Here is a 19,772-nt window from a genome sequence, read left to right as displayed (position 1 = left end):
CACAGGGAGTGGTTGAGGCAAAGACCATTACATCTTTCTAAAGGAAAATTAGAAAACTGTTTGCAGCTGCTGATGATACAGGGCTATGGCAAGAGCAAGGCAGTGGGATTAATTATGGATTGCTTTGGTAGAGATATGATGGACCAAATGACCTCCTGCGCTGTAAATGTCTATGCTTCTAAATTAAAGGTCTACTTTATGGTGCCAGCCATATTTTACAACCATAAATTAATGAAATGCAAATTATATTACATTATTTTTTCAACTGGAGGCTCAAATCTAGTTTATATAGGAAGTACTTTAGCTGTTCCATCTTTCAAAACTATAGAGATAGGAAATTCATGGAATAGGTAGCTCTAGTACCTAGTTTATTTAAGGAGGTTTGGAAACTTAGACCTGTTCTGATTTTTAACACCACTGTGAAATATTGATCTCATCTTCCTTAAACCTTTATGTATTTATTTACCCTGTGTTAATCTTGTAGCCTTAAATCTCTTGTGTTTAAAACTATTCTATACCTAGTCTTAATTTCAACCTACTAACTTGGCGACCTTCAGGTTCTCTACATTTGGCATTTTCAGTTCATTTTTTTTTAAAGAATGATTCAGCTGTGTTCCAACTTTCTGAAGTATTTACAGTGCTGCTGTTCTTTCTGTCACAGCATTCCTCAGAGGTTAAGTGCAGGGTTCATCTCACATTTCCCAACGTTTTCTTGGCATATTACTGAAGTTTTGTTGTGTAAAACTAGCTCAGGGGTAAATGATTAAATGGGTTAGCAGCCTTTCTTTTTGCCTCTTAAGACCTAGGTTAAATCTAGCTCAGTGCTGGAATGAAGTCTCCTCTATTGACTGGAAAAGTCCAACAAGAATGAATTTTGGCAGTGTTACAGTACAAAGCTGCTCCTAACTGGGTTCTAAATTGGCAGCCAGACTTGTGAAGACCACTTGTGTGGGAACTGAAATATTACACTGATTTACTAGAGGGCGCTTTTTTTGTGATTCAGCTTAAGATGTATTGTTATGGTAGCACAGAGAGAGCTTTATTCTTCTTTTGTTCCATACAATATCTGATGTGGTAGTGCTTGAAGCCTATACTGGATGGTGTTAAATTCCTTTTCCAGAGACAGCCAGAGCAAAAATCCCTCATTTTGTACAGCAAATTCAACAGTTATAAAAATCTAGACATTTACAGATTTTGAGTTTTTTTAGATTAACTTATCGTCAATGCTGGTATGAATTGTGTATATGTTTATAAATTGATGGATCCAGATAAACTAGAAATCATTTTCAAACTACAGTCACTTGATGAACAATGTTAACAGTAGCTTTAAAAGCAACCTGTTGGTCCTGTGGATTGATCCTTGCTCTTTTACTAAACACTGCTATTTGGATTTGCTCTCCAAAAAAGGTACACTTTTCTCCACAAATATACTTTATTGATTGGTCCCTATTTGTTTGCTGAACCTATAGAAGATTTTTATTTTTGGATACTTTTATCATTATTTGAAAGTGGGGTTAGAAACTTAGAAAACATAGAAAATAGGAGCAGGAGTAAGCCATTCGGCCCTTCGAGCCTCCTCCGCCATTCAATACGATCATGGCTGATCATCCAAGCTCAGTAACCTGTTCACGGTTTCTCCCCATATCCCTTGATTCCATTAGCCCTAAGAACTATATCTAACTCTTTTTCTTGAATATATTTAATGACTTGGCCTCAACTGCTTTCTGTGGTAGAGAATTCCACAGGTTCACCACTCTCTGGGTGAAGAAACCTCTCCTCATCTCAGTCCTAAATGGCTTACCCCGTATCCTTGGACTGTGACCTCTGGTCCTGGACTCCTCCGCCATCAGGAACATTCTTCCTGCATCTAGTTTGTCCAGTCCTGTTAGAATTTTGTAGGTTTCTTTGAGATCCCCTCCCATTCTTCTAAACTATAGCGAATACAAGCCTAATTGACCCAATCTCCCTCCATACGTTAGTCCTGCCATTCCAGGAATCAGTCTGGTGAACCTTTGCTGCACTCCCTCCATAGCAGAACATCCTTCCTCAGATAAGGAGACCAAAACTGCACACAATACTCCAGATGTCGTCTCGCCAAGGCCTTGTATAATTGCAGCAAGACATCCTTGCTCCTCTACTCGAATCCTCTCGCTATGAAGGCCAACATACCACTTGCCTTCTTAACTGCCTGCTGCATCTGCATGCTTACTTTCGGCGACTGGTGCACAAGGGCACCCAGGTCTCACTGCACCTCCCCCTTTCCCAATCTATCGCCGTTCATATAATCTGCCTTTCTGTTTTTGCCACCAAAGTGGATAACCACACATTTATCCACATTATACTGCATCTGCCATGTATTTTCCCACTCACTCAACCTGTCCAAATCACACTGGAGCTTCTCTGCATCCTCCTCACAGCTCACACTCCCACCCAGCTTTGTGTCATCTGCAAACTTGGATATATTACATTTAATTCCCTTATCTATCCTTTTACCATTTGTTTATAGCTCTAAATTGGGCTTAAATGCTCAGGATGTAGAACTTTACCTCTAGAGTTGGAATATGTGAGGTCAGTGGTAGGTCATGGATGCAGGAGCCTATGTTCTACAAGTGCAAATTTGTCACCTGCCTCCCTGTGATACTGCAAATTGTGGCCCTGCTGCACAGGTGGGGAAAAGTATTGGCCCCCTTCCCCTTCACACTCAATCCGCCCTCACCCCAAAAACTCTTATTTTCAACCCAATATGCAAGCCACCTCCAAGACCTAGACCACCAAGGTGGATTCACATTTGCCAGAGCTAAAGCCATTATGCTTCCTCACTGGGTGTAGAGGCCTCCAAAGACATGTTGTGTTCCTTCTAGATTGAGATTACAGGGATTCTCAAAATAGGGAAGCCTGCCCCCTCCAGGCCAAGTGGAAAGTCCTAGTCCTAGTAATGGGAAGCTTTTAACTATCTTGACACAAGATCACTGGAACAGCCAAGCCATTTTGAGACCTATCTCTGTACATGAGAAAAGAAGGCGATTCTTCTCCTCTTGTGTCAGCTGACAGATTGATCCACTTATCAACACTTCTGTACCTATTTATTTTTTCTTTTTCAAGTATTTATTTCTCTTTTATATGGATTCTGTTTCCATTACTGTTTTGTTTTCAAATCCCTCCATGGCCTCGCCCCTCCCTATTTCTGTAATCTCCTCCAGCCTCTCAATCCTTTGAGATACATGTGTTCCTCTAATTCTAGCCCTGAGAATCCCCGATTTTAATCGCTTCACCATTGGTGGCCGCACCTTCAGTTACCTAAGCCCTAAACTCTGGAATCCTGTGACATTGATCACAAGTCGTGGGAGTCAGTTGCCAGCGTTCGCCAGAGCTGGCGGACAGCCATAAAGGCGGGGCTAAGGTGTGGCGAGTCGAAGAGACTTAGCAGTTGGCAGGAAAAAAGACAGAGGCGCAAGGAGAGAGCCAACTGTGTAACAGCCCCGACAAACAAATTTTTCTGCAGCACCTGTGGAAGAGTCTGTCACTCTAGAATTGGCCTTTATAGCCACTCCAGGCGCTGCTCCACACACCACTGACCACCTCCAGGCGCTTACACATTGTCTCTCGAGATAAGGAGGCCAAAGAAAGAAGAAAGCTCTGGAATACCCTCCCTGCAGCTCTGCCTCTCTCCATCACTTTCTGCGTTTAAGACATTTCTTAAAATCTACTACTTTGATCATCTGACCTAATATCTCCTTTTGTGGCTCAGTGCCATACTTTGTTTTAGAATACTCCTCTGAAGCACCTTGGAACATTTTTCATTAAAGGTGCTATATAAGTTGTTTTAGGTAGGGTATTCCATATCTTGATAACTTCCATGTATAAGAGTTTTCTTCTAACTCTTTCCTTGTTCTTTTGATGAAGATCTTAAATTTATGTCCTTCAGTTGCTGACTCAGAATAAAAAATAGTTTCCAGCAATTATAACATTGTTTTTCTTTGAGTAGACAGGGGTCCCTGGAAGCGGCAATATTTATAGAGGGTCACATACATACACGTGCTTTTGAAAGCTATGCAGCAGACAATATTTAGAAAATAAATTTGGCTTAAAAGGGAGGCTTATATGTTTTATAGATTATATGACAGTTTAAAATTCCTGAAGTTTTCCAGTGATGATCATCCCCTCTACCCCCACTCGCTCAAATAGATAAGCCTATGAAGGTAGCATGTACTACACTTAAAGAACGAGGAAGACTAGACAGAATGTTGGTAGCCATTTGTGCAAATGTCACAAATGTATAAGATTGTATATTAAGCATATTCCAATATGCTAAAGTTCTGAAATATGTAGAATACAGTATATTTTGGTAGAGCTGTAAGTGTTATCTATTTCAACCACTAGATGGCAGAAACAGTAAGCAGATGACTCCACAATTGCATTTGTTTAGTTTGGTTCAGTCTTGAGCAGTGGCCCGACCAGAAATCCTAGTTTTACTTGCACATCCTCTTTTACATTAACGTTATAATTTTCTTAGGCCAGATTTGTTTAGAAGGGCTTTGTCTCACCATTTGTTTACATTTTCTGGTGCACAGGTCCTAGAGGGTTTTTTCCGAGTAAGATTTTGTAAATAACTTTTTTCTCCCTCAATTGTCTCTGATTTCCTTACCTTGGATACAGTTCCTCAGCTACTGGCAAACCTCTGGTACCTCGATCAATTGATCATCTAGGAATATTGATGTTATTTGACTACCAAAGACATCACAGCCAAGCCTGATCTACCCTTTCTTAATACTCATGTCAGTGCTCCAGTTGTTTGGCTGACAGATACTGGGGTAAATGCACCACAATAATTAATTCTGGGTCCTGCCCAATGCTAAATGTGTCAGTTGCCACATTAAATGTCACTGATATTAGGCATACAGGAACAAGAGTAGGCCATTCAGTCCTTCAAACCTGTTACGCCATCCAGTTAGATCATGGCCGATAGTCCATTTGCTCCATTATCCTTGATGCCCTTATCTAACAAAAATCCCTTGATCAGTCAAATATTTCAATTGACCCAGCATCTACAGCATTTTAGGAGAGAGTTCCAAATTGCCACTACCCTTTGTGTGAAAAATTTCTTCTTAATTACGTTCCTAAATGTTTTTAAAATTACAACCCCTAGATCTGCATTCCCACCAGAGGAAGTAATTTCTATATACTGATATCATTTTTTAATCATTTTAAATACCTTCAATAGATCACCTCTCTGCCTTCGAGACTTTGAGAATATAAACCAAGTTTGTGCAACCTGTCTTTGTAATTTAACCCTTTAAGCCCTGGTAGCATTCTGGTGAATCTGCTTTAACCACCACCCCCCACCCACCCCTGCCCCAAGGAAATGTATCTTGCAGTTCAGTGTTCAAAACTGCACTCACTGCTCAATATGGGGTTTGATCAATACACAATACAATTAAAGCATTTCTTCCTCAATTTTGTATTCCATTCCCTCGAGAGAAAACATTTTATGAGCTATAAAATTCTAAGTGCCTATTCTGAATGGCTATTTAATATCTGGCTTATATATGTCACTTTTTTTTTTCTATGATATTGAATAAATTATTCTCATGTTATCTATGAATATTGTGTTGCTGCAGAGATGATGGTAAAGATGGCTTAAAGTTCTATACAAATCCGTCATACTTCTTTGATCTGTGGAAAGAGAAGATGCTTCAGGACACTGAAGATAAGAGGAAAGAACGGAAGCAAAAGGTTCTTTTTCACTGAATTTATACTTTCTAACAAAGAACGTGCATTTGTTTAAGCATACTTAAACAATGAATGCAGGCATATATTGTGTAATCATCTAAGTTTGCATGAAATGTGAAGATTTCAAATCTTTGCCAGAATTGGAAAAGTTGAAGGTCAAGCTTGTCCACCTCACAATTGCCTAGTTAAGAACCTTTATAGTAGGTTTCTCTAAAACTTAGGTTTTATTGAAATAAATTTACATAGTCACTATATATTCCTTTATTTCACAACCTTGTAATAAAGATAGATAAGTATTCAGCCTTTAAATAGATGGATCACTTTGCAAAAGCAAAATATTGTGGATGCTGGAAATCTGAAATTTAAAAAAAAAATGCTGGAAATACTCAGGTCAGGCAGCATCGGTGGAGAGAGAAACAGTTAGCATTTCAGGTCGATGACATTTTGTCTAAATTGGATCACTTTGCAATCATTTTTGAATACAGTAGTACCTGACTCCTTTCTGTACTGTATTATAGAATTGTGGAATTAATGCCACACCAGTATAAGTATCTCACTTGTGGTCACTAAATTTCATTTATAGCAGAAACCAATAGATCGTCCTCGAGAACCAGACAAAATGCCTAGAGTGCCTCAGGACAGACGAAAGGTATGGGAGAAACAGGCACCAGGCCTAGAGCTTGCAGCTGATGGAGATTTTCCACAGAAACACAGAGATCATATCAACGGACCACCAGTCTACCCTGAGCCAAGGTTTGTTTCAATACAATTTTGGATATTTGGAATTCCATACCTAAAGCTTGCATATTCTTGTGGAAGTCAAAAGATAGGATGAAATGGATATGTCTAGAATATTGCACTGTAGATCTTATTGATGCTTTATTTTAGGCAAAATAGCATGCATATTAAAGCATTGAAAACTATTGACAATGTTTTACAAATTATTTCAATGTTATGGCAATGCTACTTCTGAATGAAAACTACATTCTCGTGTATATTTTGTGATGTGTACTGCTGCATTGCTTTGAATGATAATGATCTGTAATGCACTGCCTGAAAGGGTGGTCAAGGCAGATTCATTGGTAAGTTTCTAAAGGGAATTGGATATATGCTGGAAAAGGAAAAAAATTGCAAGACTAATTGGAGAAAGAGCAGGGGAGTGGGACTAACTGAATAGCTCTTCCAAAAGAGCCGACACAGTAAAGGCCTGCTCTGGTCTGGGAAAAAAACCCGACCCAAACCCAAACGAACCACATCGGACCCGAGCCCGACCCGGCACGGCCCGAGTCCTTCCATTTTTTGCCGCGCCCGACCCGACCACCGGAATATTCGCTTTCTCCAATTGACAGCATTCGTTTTACGTCCATAGTGCACTCACTGTACTTAACACTTTTGGATGGATGGAATGGAAGGAAGCTGCAGCATGAGCGCGATGACATCATAGAGACACTCACTGTGCAGACTCAGAGTCTATGGAGTCCGGATGCACGTTTCCCTCCTTGACGTCCTGGACTCCCAGCTCAGGCAGGCTTTTCAAATTTTGACGTTTACTTATTCAACTTCCCTTTTCCTCCCAGCCCTACTCGACCTGAGCCCGAAAGCCAGACTCAGAAGAGCAACCCGACCCGACCCGAACGCGACACATGTTGCCTGGTCCCGTCAGGTTCCGGTCGGGAAACAGGCCTTTACAACACAGGCATGATGGGATGATTGACCCCTTTTTTCTGTTGCGTGATTCTATGAATGTTTAGTTATTTCCTGCCCACTCCAGTACAATGAGATACTAAATTTGTATTATCTAAAAGGCTTATGTGTTTTTTTTTTAATATAAAGATACTGTTGATCAGCGAATGAAATAGACTGTTAATTTTGGTCCAGTGATTCTTGAGATTCATCCAGTGGTCAATCTGTGCATACTGAGTGCCTAGTAGGTGACACATAAATGCAAGAAAATGTAATTCTGTGATCATTTTCCTTTCAGGATGGAAACGTGTGTTGATCACCAAGATGACCATCTTGACCACCTTGTACAGTCCACAGTACCTTTTAGACATATTAGCGAACATCCCAGTGGAATGGGTGACAAACTGTTTGTTTCAAGACCACATGAGCCACCCCCCCCTCCACCAGTACAGACAGCAGTTGACATGAAGCCAGTGCTACCAGCATTTAGGTAAGTAAATTTCACTGTAGTCCAATTTATCTTTGAACTTTGACTGATTTCAGAATCAAACCCGATTGTACCCTACAGTGATGCCAATTGCAAATTAAGATCTGCTTTGTGCTGTTTTAATCAGTACCTGATTGCATTCTTATCTATCTAATGGTATTCAACGTATCAATTGCATTGGCTTCTGTCCCTGCTCCCGCACCATTACCGAGGATCCATCCTTGGCCCCCTCCTATTTCTCATCTATATGCTGCCCCTTGGCGACATCATTCAAAAGCATAGTGTTAGTGTTTACATGTATGCTAATGACTCCCAGCTGTACACCACCACCACTTCTCTCGATTCCTCCACTGTTGCTAAATTATCAGACTGCTTACCTGACATCCAGTACTGGATGAGCAGAAATTTCCTCCCAATGTTAAATTGGAAGACTAAAGCCATTGTTTTTGGTCCCCACTCCAAACTATGACTCCATCCCTCTTCCTGGCTACAGTCTGCTCACCACCATGCTGTCACATTTGACCCTGAAATGAGCTTCTGACCTCATATTTGTGCCATCAATAAGACTGCCTGTTTCCACCTCTCTAACATCATCCGACTCCGCCCCATCTCAGCTCTTCTGCTGGAACCCTCATTCATGCTTTCTTTACCTCTAGACTTGACTATTCCAATGCACTCCTGACTGGTGTGTCTCATTCTATCCTCTGTAAACTTGAGGTCATCCAACTCTGCTGCCCATGTCTTAACTCGTACCCAGTCCCATTCCCCTATCATCCCTTTGCTCGCTGACCTACATTAGCTCCCAGTCAAGCGACATCTTTATTTTAAAATTCTCGTCCTTGTTTTCAAATCCCTCCATGTTCTCGACCCTCCCTATCTACATTAATCTCCTCCGGCCCCACAGCCCCCACCGAGATATCTGCGCTCCTCTAATTCTGGCTTCTTGAGCATCCCTGATTTTAATTACTCCACCATTGGTGACTATGCCTTCAGTTGCCTCGGCCCTAAGTTCTGGAATTCCCTCCCTACCCTTCTCCGCCTCTTTACCTCGCTTTTCTCCTTTAAGACACTCCTTAAAACCTACCTCTTTGACCAAGGTTTTGGTCATCTGACCTAATATCTCCTTACATGGCTCTGTGTTATATTTTGTTCTTCATGCACCTGAGAAGTGCCTTGGGACGATTTATTATGTTAAAGGTACTATATAAAATTGTAAGTAATTTACAGTAATTTGATAGATGGCTATTCTATTTGACAAATGAAAGCAATTTTATAAGTTGAGCAAATTGTCTTTTGCTTTTATACATTTGGTTAAAGTGTCATGGATATTTGTGCTAAAGATATGTTGGGTTTCCTTTTCAGTTCCAACTCTGATTTAATGGATCATCGACTTAGGTCTCCAGCAACAAGTAAGGCGACCGTTTTTGTGAGCCCTGCTGTTCCACCTCCTCCTCCCCCATTACCACCACCACCACCTCCTCTTCCTGCTACTGTGCCCGGGGCTTCAGTCAAAGCTACTGTCAACTCGACACCTCCACTTGCTCCTCCATTGCCACAGCCAATGGTGTCTGTGCCACCAGCAACGCCTCTTCAGATTGCCCCTGGAGTACTACATCCAGCTGCTCCTCCTATAGCTCCTCCATTAATAAAATCTTCCCTTCCAATTTCTGTCACGGCACCTGGGGCTGATATGATGACAACCTTTCCAGCTCAGACAAATGAAGGGCAAGGGCTTCCTCCACCACCACCGCCACCACCACCGCCACCACCTCCTCCATCTGGACCACGATCCTTTTCTCCACTTCTTGGAGGACCTGTCCCACCACCTCCTGGTCCCCCTCCACCAACCTTTGGCTCGCGACCTCCTGTTCCCTTGGTCCCACCATCATCTCCTTCCCAAGCACATCCAGGATCTGAAGCAAAACGGCACCCATCTTCTCTGCCAGTGATAAGTGATGCTAGGAGTGTTCTGCTTGAAGCAATACGTAAGGGTAAGTAATGTACTCTCTTAATGGAAATTAACTTTTTTATAATTAGTTGAAAATGAATCTTCTGTGTCTGTGCATTTGGAAATGTACATTAATAGTCGTCATTTTATATTAGATTTTTGTACACATGGTAACCTAGTAATGTTTTGGACACCTTTTATTTCTCATCTATATCCTGTTCCTTGGTGGCATCATCCGAAAATGTATCAGGGTCCATGTGTACGCTAACAACACTCAGCTCTTTCTTAACCACCGCCTCTCTTGACCCCTCCACTGTCTCTGATTTGAAACACTGCTTGTCTGACATCCAATATTGCATGAGCAGAGATTTCCTCCAGCTAAGTATAGGGAAGACCTGAAGCCATTGTCTTTGGTCCCTGACGCAAACTCAGTTCCCTGATTCCTGTTTCCATCCCTATCCCCGGCAGCAGTCTGACTCTAATTCAGATTGTTCACAGCCTTGGTGTTGTGTTTGAACCCAAGATGAGTTTCTGAACAAACATCCGCTCCATCACTAAGCCCACCTACGTCCGCCTCTGTAACATCACTTGACTGAACTCTGCCTCAGTTCAAATGCTGAAACCCTCATCCATGCTTTTGTAACCTTCTACACTTGACCCTTCTAATTCTCACCTTGTTGGCCTCCCATCTTCCACCCAACATAAACTTGTGCTCATCCAAAACTTTGCTGCCCATACCTTAATTTACATTCACCCATCACTCCTGGCTCCCTAAATTTATTTTGTCATGTTTAATATTAAACTGTGACCCCTTTAATCCTGTGCTCACCAGAACTTTCCTGGATCTCTTTTCTCCATACATTTGAAAATCTTAGATGTCCTTTAAGGTCCTCTCATCCCTTCTTTTCTCATAACTCAGCCTCCTAAATTCAGGAATCAACCTTATTGTCCTCCTCTGGACTTTCTACATCCTTTCTGTCCTGTATAAACCAAAACTGAACATGTTTTCAAAAAACCTGTATTAAACAGTTCTATAAAATTGTTTGCTGTATAGATTTTGATAGTAAATATTTGTTCCTCTTGCTATTTTACATGAATATTAAATTACAGAATAGTATATAATGCCAATTTGCTTTCCAGGCAGGGAATAACACAATGCAGGAAGCAAAAGAGTTTATATTTCAAGGTGTTGCTCATGGTTTTTTGTGGTTTTGGTTGTTGCTTGAAGACAGCGGGCTGCATGTTGTGATTTGAAATCCTCAGATGTCATTTTGGTTCCTAATTTGAACTGAACCATGTTGCAACTTGATTTTCGAGACAATTGTATTTCTGCTCTGCTTTCCTCAACTTAAACAGCTCAAAAATTATTACTCATTAATTCATCTGGCTACATTGTGTATGTATTGTAGGGGTGGCTGCAGGGTTTGTCTCCAGGTGTTTGATGCGATGTTCCCTTTTAAGTTTAGTTGCTGCCTGCAGTCAGTTTTTTCAATGCAAGGTCGCTTTAATTTTGTTTGCCCAGCCACGCACATGTGATATTTATCATGGAACAAGGCCTACGTGTGGTACCTTCCAGGCTGCTGAACGGCTGTGCACCCATGTAGCTTAGCGGGAGCATTGATCAGAAGTTAATTGGGTGGACTGTGCACGTGAAGGCAACCAGCAGGCAGTTTGTGCACTCATTGGTTCCCTAACTCAATGACCCACTGGGGTTTGTCATGCTGTTTGTGGGGAAAACATAGCAGATGTTGTTATGGTCAAGTTTATGAATATATTTTGTGTGTGTTCTGGAATTTTTCTTGAAATTATATTTTTAAGGATATATAGTGGTGTGGGTGAAGACTGTCATAATGGTTGTATCTTGAATATGACAGGTTATTGCCTCAACTTGCACAAATTAAAATGACAGACTTAATGCAGATGGCAAACACAAAAATTTATTGTAACAATATGCGATCAAATTTGGCTTCTAAAATTCTAATACTGTAAATATCTTGGGTAGGTTTACGTTGTCCTATGTTGCATTGCAGAGGAGATCATTGTTGACAAATAAGGCTTTCTCCACTACTTTTCAGAATAATTGGCATATTCATCTAATAAAATCTATCTTTTTAAGGGAGAATAAAATCTTTGCTTAATTGTTTGAATAATCCCCTGTATCTTATTCCTTGGTAGGTATTCAACTTCGCAAGGTAGAAGAGCAGCGTGAACAGGAGGCAAAGCACGAACAAGTTGGAAACGATGTGGCAACCATTCTATCCCGACGTATTGCAGTGGAGTACAGTGACTCTGAGGATGATTCTGAATTTGATGAGGTGGACTGGCTGGAATAATATGACTGACTAACTTGTACAGTGTGGAGTTGGGTACTGACATTCATTGTGGCACTCCAAAGGAATGTATCCACATTTCATAGTTGGGGGATGTTTTTGTATTTGTAACACTACAGCATTAGCTGGGACACTTGATAGCAGTTTACTGGGATGGAGGGTTACTCAAGTAATTTTTGGTTCATTTCACCTTAGATCATTTTTTAAAGTTCAGGCTAGGTGTTTTCGTGTTGGTTACAGTTCTGTGGAGAGATTTGTTTTGTATGTTTATAGAACAAAAACAAACCACTAAGTATTAAAAATGGGACATTGTACAATTCTGCAGACCCCATTTTGAGAATCTTGTGCTTTGTCTGAGTGCACTGGACTTTGAGAGAAGATATTTGTACCGAAAGTTGAAGGGCAGCTCTGATTTGAACTATAAAGCACATTAGAAATGCTATTTGTAAGCTAGGTCTTGCACTATAGTTGTTTCAGATGTGAAGAGACAACATACCCTTGTAGAAAACATTACCTAAGTTAGTACTGTGTAAAAAAAAAACCATATGCACTAATATTCCATCATGAGTAAATGGCCTGCCTGTAATAAATAGAAGTCATTGATACATTGTGGTGACTTGCCTTACTCCAATATTAATAATTTAAATGCGACTCCTTTTTTTGGTTGAATGTACAATTTTGCCTGCACATTAAGTGTTCATCTGTGAAAACTACTGATTAGAAGACACTGCATTACCTATTTAACTGCAAGTGATACAAAAATAACAGTTTTCCTGGCATTTACTGTATTTAATAAATCAATTTATTTGAACAGTGTTTTTCAAGTGACTACATTCCTCTTTAAAATACAGACACCATTCTGGTGCTTTTTGTCATGTACCTGTGGTTCTTCTTTCGATACCACTGTGTAATGATGCAGAAGGTTCACTTCAAATATAGTGGGTTGTTCTATTTCACTAGTTTTGCACCTGCCCATGGATGGGATCAAGCAAAGTAGGAACATAGGAGTAGACCATTCAGCCCATCAAAGAACAAAGAAAATTACAGCACAGGAACAGGCCCTTCGGCCTTCCAAGCCTACGCCGATCCAAATCCTCTATCTAAACCTGTCGCCTATTTTCTAAGGGTCTGTATCTCTTTACTTCCTGCCCATTCATGTATCTGTCTAGATACATCTTAAAAGACGCTATCATGCCCGCGTCTACCACCTCCACTGGCAATGCGTTCCAGGCACCCACCACCCTCTGCGTAAAGAACTTTCCACGCATATCCCCCCTAAACTTTTCCCCTTTCACTTTGAACTCGTGTCCCCTTGTAATTGAATCCCCCACTCTGGGGAAAAAGCTTCTTGCTATCCACCCTGTCTATACCTCTCATGATTTTGTACACCTCAATCAGGTCCCCCCTCAACCTCCGTCTTTCTAATGAAAATAATCCTAATCTACTCAACCTCTCTTCATAGCTAGCACCCTCCATACCAGGCAACATCCTGGTGAACCTCCTCTGCACCCTCTCCAAAGCATCCACATCCTTTTGGTAATGTGGCGACCAGAACTGCACGCAGTATTCCAAATGTGGCCGAACCAAAGTCTGATACAACTGTAACATGACCTGCCAACCCTTGTACTCAATACCCCGTCCGATGAAGGAAAGCATGCTGTATGCCTTCTTGCCCACTCTATTGACCTGCGTTGCCACCTTCAGGGAACAATGGACATGAACACCCAAATCTCTCTGTACATCAATTTTCCCCAGGACTTTTCCATTTACTGTATACTTCACTCTTGAATTGGATCTTCCAAAATGCATCACCTCGCATTTGCCCTGATTGAACTCCATCTGCCATTTCTCTGCCCAACTCTCCAGTCTATCTATATTCTGCTGTATTCTCTGACAGTCTCCTTCACTATCTGCTACTCCACCAATCTTAGTGTCGTCTGCAAACTTGCTAATCAGACCACCTATACTTTCCTCCAAATCATTTATGTATATCACAAACAACAGTGGTCCCAGCACGGGTCCCTGTGGAACACCACTGGTCACACGTCTCCATTTTGAGAAACTCCCTTCCACTGCTACTCTCTGTCTCCTGTTGCCCAGCCAGTTCTTTATCCATCTGGCTAGTACACCCTGGACCCCATGCGCCTTCACTTTCTCCATCAGCCTACCATGGGGAACCTTATCAAACGCCTTACTGAAGTCCATGTATATGACATCTACAGCCCTTCCCTCATCAATCAACTTTGTCACTTCCTCAAAGAATTCTATTAAGTTGGTAAGACATGACCTTCCCTGCACAAAACCATGTTGCCTATCACTGATAAGCCCATTTTCTTCCAAATGGGAATAGATCCTATCCCTCAGTATCTTCTCCAGCAGCTTCCCTACCACTGACGTCAGGCTCACCGGTCTATAATTACCTGGATTATCCCTGCTACCCTTCTTAAACAAGGGGACAACATTAGCAATTCTCCAGTCCTCCGGGACCTCACCCGTGTTTAAGGATGTTGCAAAAATATCTGTTAAGGCCCCAGCTATTTCCTCTCTCGCTTCCCACAGCAACCTGGGATAGATCCCATCCGGACCTGGGGACTTGTCCACCTTAATGCCTTTTAGAATACCCAACACTTCCTCCCTCCTTATGCCGACTTGACCTAGAGTAACCAAACATCTGTCCCTAACCTCAACATCCATCATGTCCCTCTCCTCGGTGAATACCGATGCAAAATACTCGTTTAGAATCTCACCCATTTTTTTCTGACTCCACGCATAACTTTCCTCCTTTGTCCTTGAGTGGGCCAATCCTTTCTCTAGTTACCCTCTTGCTCCTTATATATGAATAAAAGGCTTTGGGATTTTCCTTAACCCTGTTTGCTAAAGATATTTCATGACCCCTTTTAGCCCTCTTAATTCCTCGTTTCAGATTGCGCCTACAATCCCGATATTCTTTCAAAGCTTTGTCTTTCTTCAGCCTCCTAGACCTTATGTATGCTTCCTTTTTCCTCTTAGCTAGTCTCACAATTTCACCTGTCATCCAAGGTTCCCTAATCTTGCCATTTCTACCCCTCATTTTCACAGGAACATGTCTCTCCTGCACGCTAATCAACCTCTCTTTAAAAGCCTCCCACATATCAAATGTGGATTTACCTTCAAACAGCTGCTCCCAATCTACATTTCCCAGCTCCTGCCGAATATTGGCATAGTTGGCCTTCCCCCAATTTAGCACTCTTCCTTTAGGACCACTCTCGTCTTTGTCCATGAGTATTCTAAAACTTACGGAATTGTGATCACTATTCCCAAAGTATTCCCCTACTGAAACGTCAACCACCTGGCCCGGCTCATTCCCCAACACCAGATCCAGTATGGCCCCTTCCCGAGTTGGACTATTTACATACTGCTCTAGAAAACCCTCCTGGAAGCTCCTTACAAATTCTGCTCCATCTAGACCTCTAACACTAAGTGAATCCCAGTCAATGTTGGGAAAATTAAAATCTCCTTTAACCACCACCCTGTTGCTCCTACATCTTTCCATAATCTGTTTACATATTTGTACCTCTATCTCACGCTCGCTGTTGGGAGGCCTGTAGTACAGCCCCAACATTGTTACCGCACCCTTCCTATTTCTGAGTTCTGCCCATATTGCCTCACTGCTTGAGTCCTCCATAGTGCCTTCCTTCAGCACAGGTGTGATATCCTCTTTGACCAGTAATGCAACTCCTCCACCCCTTTTACCTCCCTCTCTATCACGCCTGAAGCATCGGTATCCTGGGATATTTAGTTGCCAATCATGCCCTTCCCTTAACCAAGTCTCAGTAATAGCAATAACATCATATTCCCAGGTACTAATCCAAGCCCTAAGTTCATCTGCCTTACCTACTACACTTCTTGTATTGAAACAAATACACCTCAGACCACCAGTCCCTTTGCTTTCATCATCTGCTCCCTGCCTACTCTTTCCCTTAGTCACACTGACATCGAGCCTGATCCGCCATTTAAACAGATCATGGCTGATCATCTACCTCTACACCATTTTTTCCCACTATCCCCATATCCCTTGATGTCATTAGTATCCAGAAACCTATCGATTTCTGTTTTGAACATGCTCAATGATTGAACTTCCAGAGTCCTCTGCGGGAGAGAATTCCAAAGATTCACCACCCTCTGAGTAAAGAAATTCCTCCTCATCTCAGTCTTAAATGGCCTGCCCCTTATTCGGAAACTGTGTCCCCTGGATCTAGACTCACTAGCTAGAAGGAACATCCTATCCACATCTACCCTGTCAAGCCCTGTAAGAATTATGTAACTTTCAATGAGGTCACCTCAGTCTTTGAAACTCTAGAGAATACAGGCACAGTTTCTGCAATCTCTCCTCATAAAACAATCCTGTCATCCCAGGGATTAGTCAGGTAAACCTCAATTGCACTCCCCCGATGGCAAGTATATCCTTCCTTAGATAAGGAGACCAAACCTGTAAACAATACTCCAGGTGCAGTCTCACCAAGGCTCTACAATTGCAGTAAGACATCTTTACTCCTGTACTCAAATCCCTTTGCAATGAAGGCCAACATACTATTTGCCTTCCTAATTGCTTGCAGCACCTGCATACTAGCTTTTAGTGACTCATGAACAAGGATGCCCAGGTCCCTTTGGACGTCAACACTTCCCAACCTCTCACCATTTTTTTGTTTTTTCTACCAAAGTGGATCACCTCTCACTTTTTCACATATTCCATCTGCCATGTTCTTGCACGTTCACTTAGCCTGTCCTAATTCCCTTGAAGCCTCCTTGCATCCTCCTCACAACATACATTCCCATCTAGTTTTCTGTCATTAGCAAATTTGGGAATATTACAATTGGTTTTCATAACCAAATTGATATAGATTGTGAACAGCTGTGGCCCAAGCACTGATCCTTGCCGTTCCCCACTAGTAACAGCCTGCCATCCTGAGAATGACTCGTTTATTCCTACTCTCTGCTTTCTGTCTGTTAACTAATTCTCAATCCATAGCAGTATATTCCCAATCCCATGTGCTCTAATTTTGTTCACTAACCTCCTGTGTGGAACCTAATCAAAGCCTTCTGAAAATCCAAATGCACCACATCCACTGGTTCTCTTTTATTTATGCTACAAGTAACATTCTCAAAAAACTCCAACAGGTTTGCCAAACATGATTTCCCTTTCATAAATCCATGTTGACTCTGTCCAATCATATCATTATTTTCCAAGTGTCCAGTTATCACATCCTTTATAATAGATTCTAACATTTTACCTCCTACTAATATCGAACTAATAGGTCTATAGTTCTCTGTTTTCTCTCTCATTCCCTTGTTAAATAATGAGGTTACGTTTGCTACTTTACAGCCTGCAGGAATACTTCCAGGATCTATAGAATTTTGAAAGATAGCCACCAAAGCATCCACTATCTCTATAGACACCTCCTTCAATACTCTGGGATGTAGCTTATCTGGTCCTGGGGATTTATCAACTTTCAATCCAGTGAATCTTTCAAGTACTACCTCTTTATTGATACTAATTTCTGTCAGTTCCTTACTTTTTACAAGTCCCTTGGTTCCCTAATATTTCTGGGACATTTTCTTTATCTTCCTCCGTGAAGACAGACATGAAGTAATTGTTTAGTCTCTGCCATTTCCCCATTCTCCACCTCAAATTCTCCTGTCTCTGCCTGTAATGGACCCACATTTGTCCTTGCTCATCTTTTCCTTTTCACATGCCTAATTAAGATTTTACAGTCCGCTTTTATGTTTCGAGCTAGCTTGCATTCATATTCTCTTTTCCCTTTCAGGTTCTTGGTTCTCCTTTGTTAGATTCTAAATTGCTCCCAATCCTCAAGCTTACCACTTTTTCTGGCAACCTTATAAGCCACTTCCTTTGACCAAATGCAATCCTTAACTTTTTTTGTTAGCCACCTTTCCTGTTGGTATTTTGTGTCCTAGAGGAATGTACATTTGTTGTAAGCCATGTAATATTTCTTTAAATACTAGCCATTGCCTGTCTACTGTCAAATCTTTTAATGTATTTTCCCAATCCACCATAGCCAACTTACCCCTCATGTCTTCATAGTTTCCTTTGTTAGACCCTAGTTTCAGAATGAACTTATATCTCTTTTGAACTTGATGTAAAATTCTATCATATTATGGTCACTATTTCCTAATGGCTCCTTTACAGCAAGGTTATTTATTAGCCCTTTTCTCATTGCGTAATACTAAATCTAAAATAGCCTGATCCCTAGTTGGTTCCCCAACATACTCCTCCAGAAACCCATCTCATACACATTCCAGGAATTCATCCTCCACTGCATTAGTGCTAATTAGTTTTACCCAGTTTATATGTAAATTGAAGTCGTCCATTATTACTGTATTGCCCATGCTACATGCAGCTCTAATTTCCTGATTTATACCATGCTCAACATTACCACTACTGTTTGGTAGCCTATAAACAACTCCCACCAATGTCTGCTGCCCCTTGCTGTTTCTTATTACCACCCAAACTGATTCTACATCTTGCTCCTTGGATCTAAGATCCTCTCTCACTAATGTACTGATCTCGTCCCTTGTTAACAGTGCTTTCCCACCTCCTTTTCCTCTCCGTCTATCCTTCCTAAATGATGAATATGCCTGAATATTCAGTTCCTAGTCACCCTGTAACCACATCTCCATAATAGCAATTAAATCATACCCATTTATTTATATTGGTGCCTTCGAATCATCTACCTTGTTGTGAATGCTGTGTGCATTTAGATAGTGCCTTTAACTTTGTCTTAACATTATTCCGCATTCTGATCCCATTTGATGCTTCCCTTCACTTTCTGCCTTCTAATTTTGCTTACTACTTCCTGTTACCAGTTTTGCTTCCCTCCAATCTGAGCTCCCTCACAGGTTCCCAAATGCTTGCCGGTCCTGCTAAGGTGCAACCCGTCCATCTTGTACAGGTCCCACCTACCCGAGAACTGATCCCAATCAAAATCTGATGCCCTCCCTCTTGCACCAGTTCTCCAGCCCTTTGTTCAATCATTCAATCCTCCTATTCCTCTGCTCACTAGCATGTGGTACTGGGAGTAATCCTGAGATTACTGTTTTTGAAGTTCTGCTGTTCTCTTCCTACCAATGTCATTGGTACCAATGTAGACCATGACCTCTGGCTGTTCATCCTCCCGCAGAAGAATGTCCTGAAGCCACTCTGTGACATCCTTGACCCTGGCACCGGGGAGGCAACATACCATACTGGAGTCACGTCTATGGGCACAGAAATACCTGTCTGTTCCCCAAACTAACAAATCCCCTTATCACTATTGCCCTTCCACTCTTCTTTCTCCCCTCCTGTGCAGCGCTGCCATGGACTTGGCTCTTGCTGCACTCCTCTGAGGAACCATCGCCCTCACCAGTAATCAAAATGGAAAACAAGTTAGCAAGCGAGATAGACTCAGGGGATTCCTGAAATACCTGCCTGGTTCGCTTAGAAGGCCTGGCAGTCACCCATTCCCACTCTGCCTGCACGCTCTTAACCTGCGGTGTGACCACTTCCCTAAATGTGCTATCCAAGTAGTTCTCTGTTCAGTGTTTCCAGCCATCATTT

At 41.6% G+C, this 19,772-nt stretch overlaps 1 protein-coding gene across 3 annotated transcripts in view; it reads left to right on the top strand.

Moving 5' to 3' along the window:
* wasf1 (WASP family member 1) overlaps positions 1–12,959 on the top strand; it is a 143,462-nt gene extending 130,503 nt beyond the window's left edge. For 2 of the 3 annotated variants that reach the window (XM_068019319.1, XM_068019321.1), the window contains exons 5-9: positions 5,619–5,733; positions 6,314–6,483; positions 7,712–7,903; positions 9,263–9,891; positions 12,024–12,959. In XM_068019319.1, the coding sequence (XP_067875420.1) occupies positions 5,619–5,733; positions 6,314–6,483; positions 7,712–7,903; positions 9,263–9,891; positions 12,024–12,181 (1,264 nt within the window). In that variant the 3' untranslated portion in view covers positions 12,182–12,959. The remainder of the gene's footprint in view (positions 1–5,618; positions 5,734–6,313; positions 6,484–7,711; positions 7,904–9,262; positions 9,892–12,023) is intronic. The other variant, XM_068019326.1, reaches the window with a different exon arrangement.
* The last annotated feature ends 6,813 nt before the right edge of the window (positions 12,960–19,772 follow it).

This window comes from Heterodontus francisci, chromosome 3, assembly GCF_036365525.1.
Source record: "Heterodontus francisci isolate sHetFra1 chromosome 3, sHetFra1.hap1, whole genome shotgun sequence".
In the NCBI taxonomy this organism is placed as follows: domain Eukaryota; kingdom Metazoa; phylum Chordata; class Chondrichthyes; order Heterodontiformes; family Heterodontidae; genus Heterodontus; species Heterodontus francisci.
The sequence above is the reverse complement of the archived record's forward strand: the minus strand, read 5'-3'. Positions and strand labels throughout refer to the sequence as shown.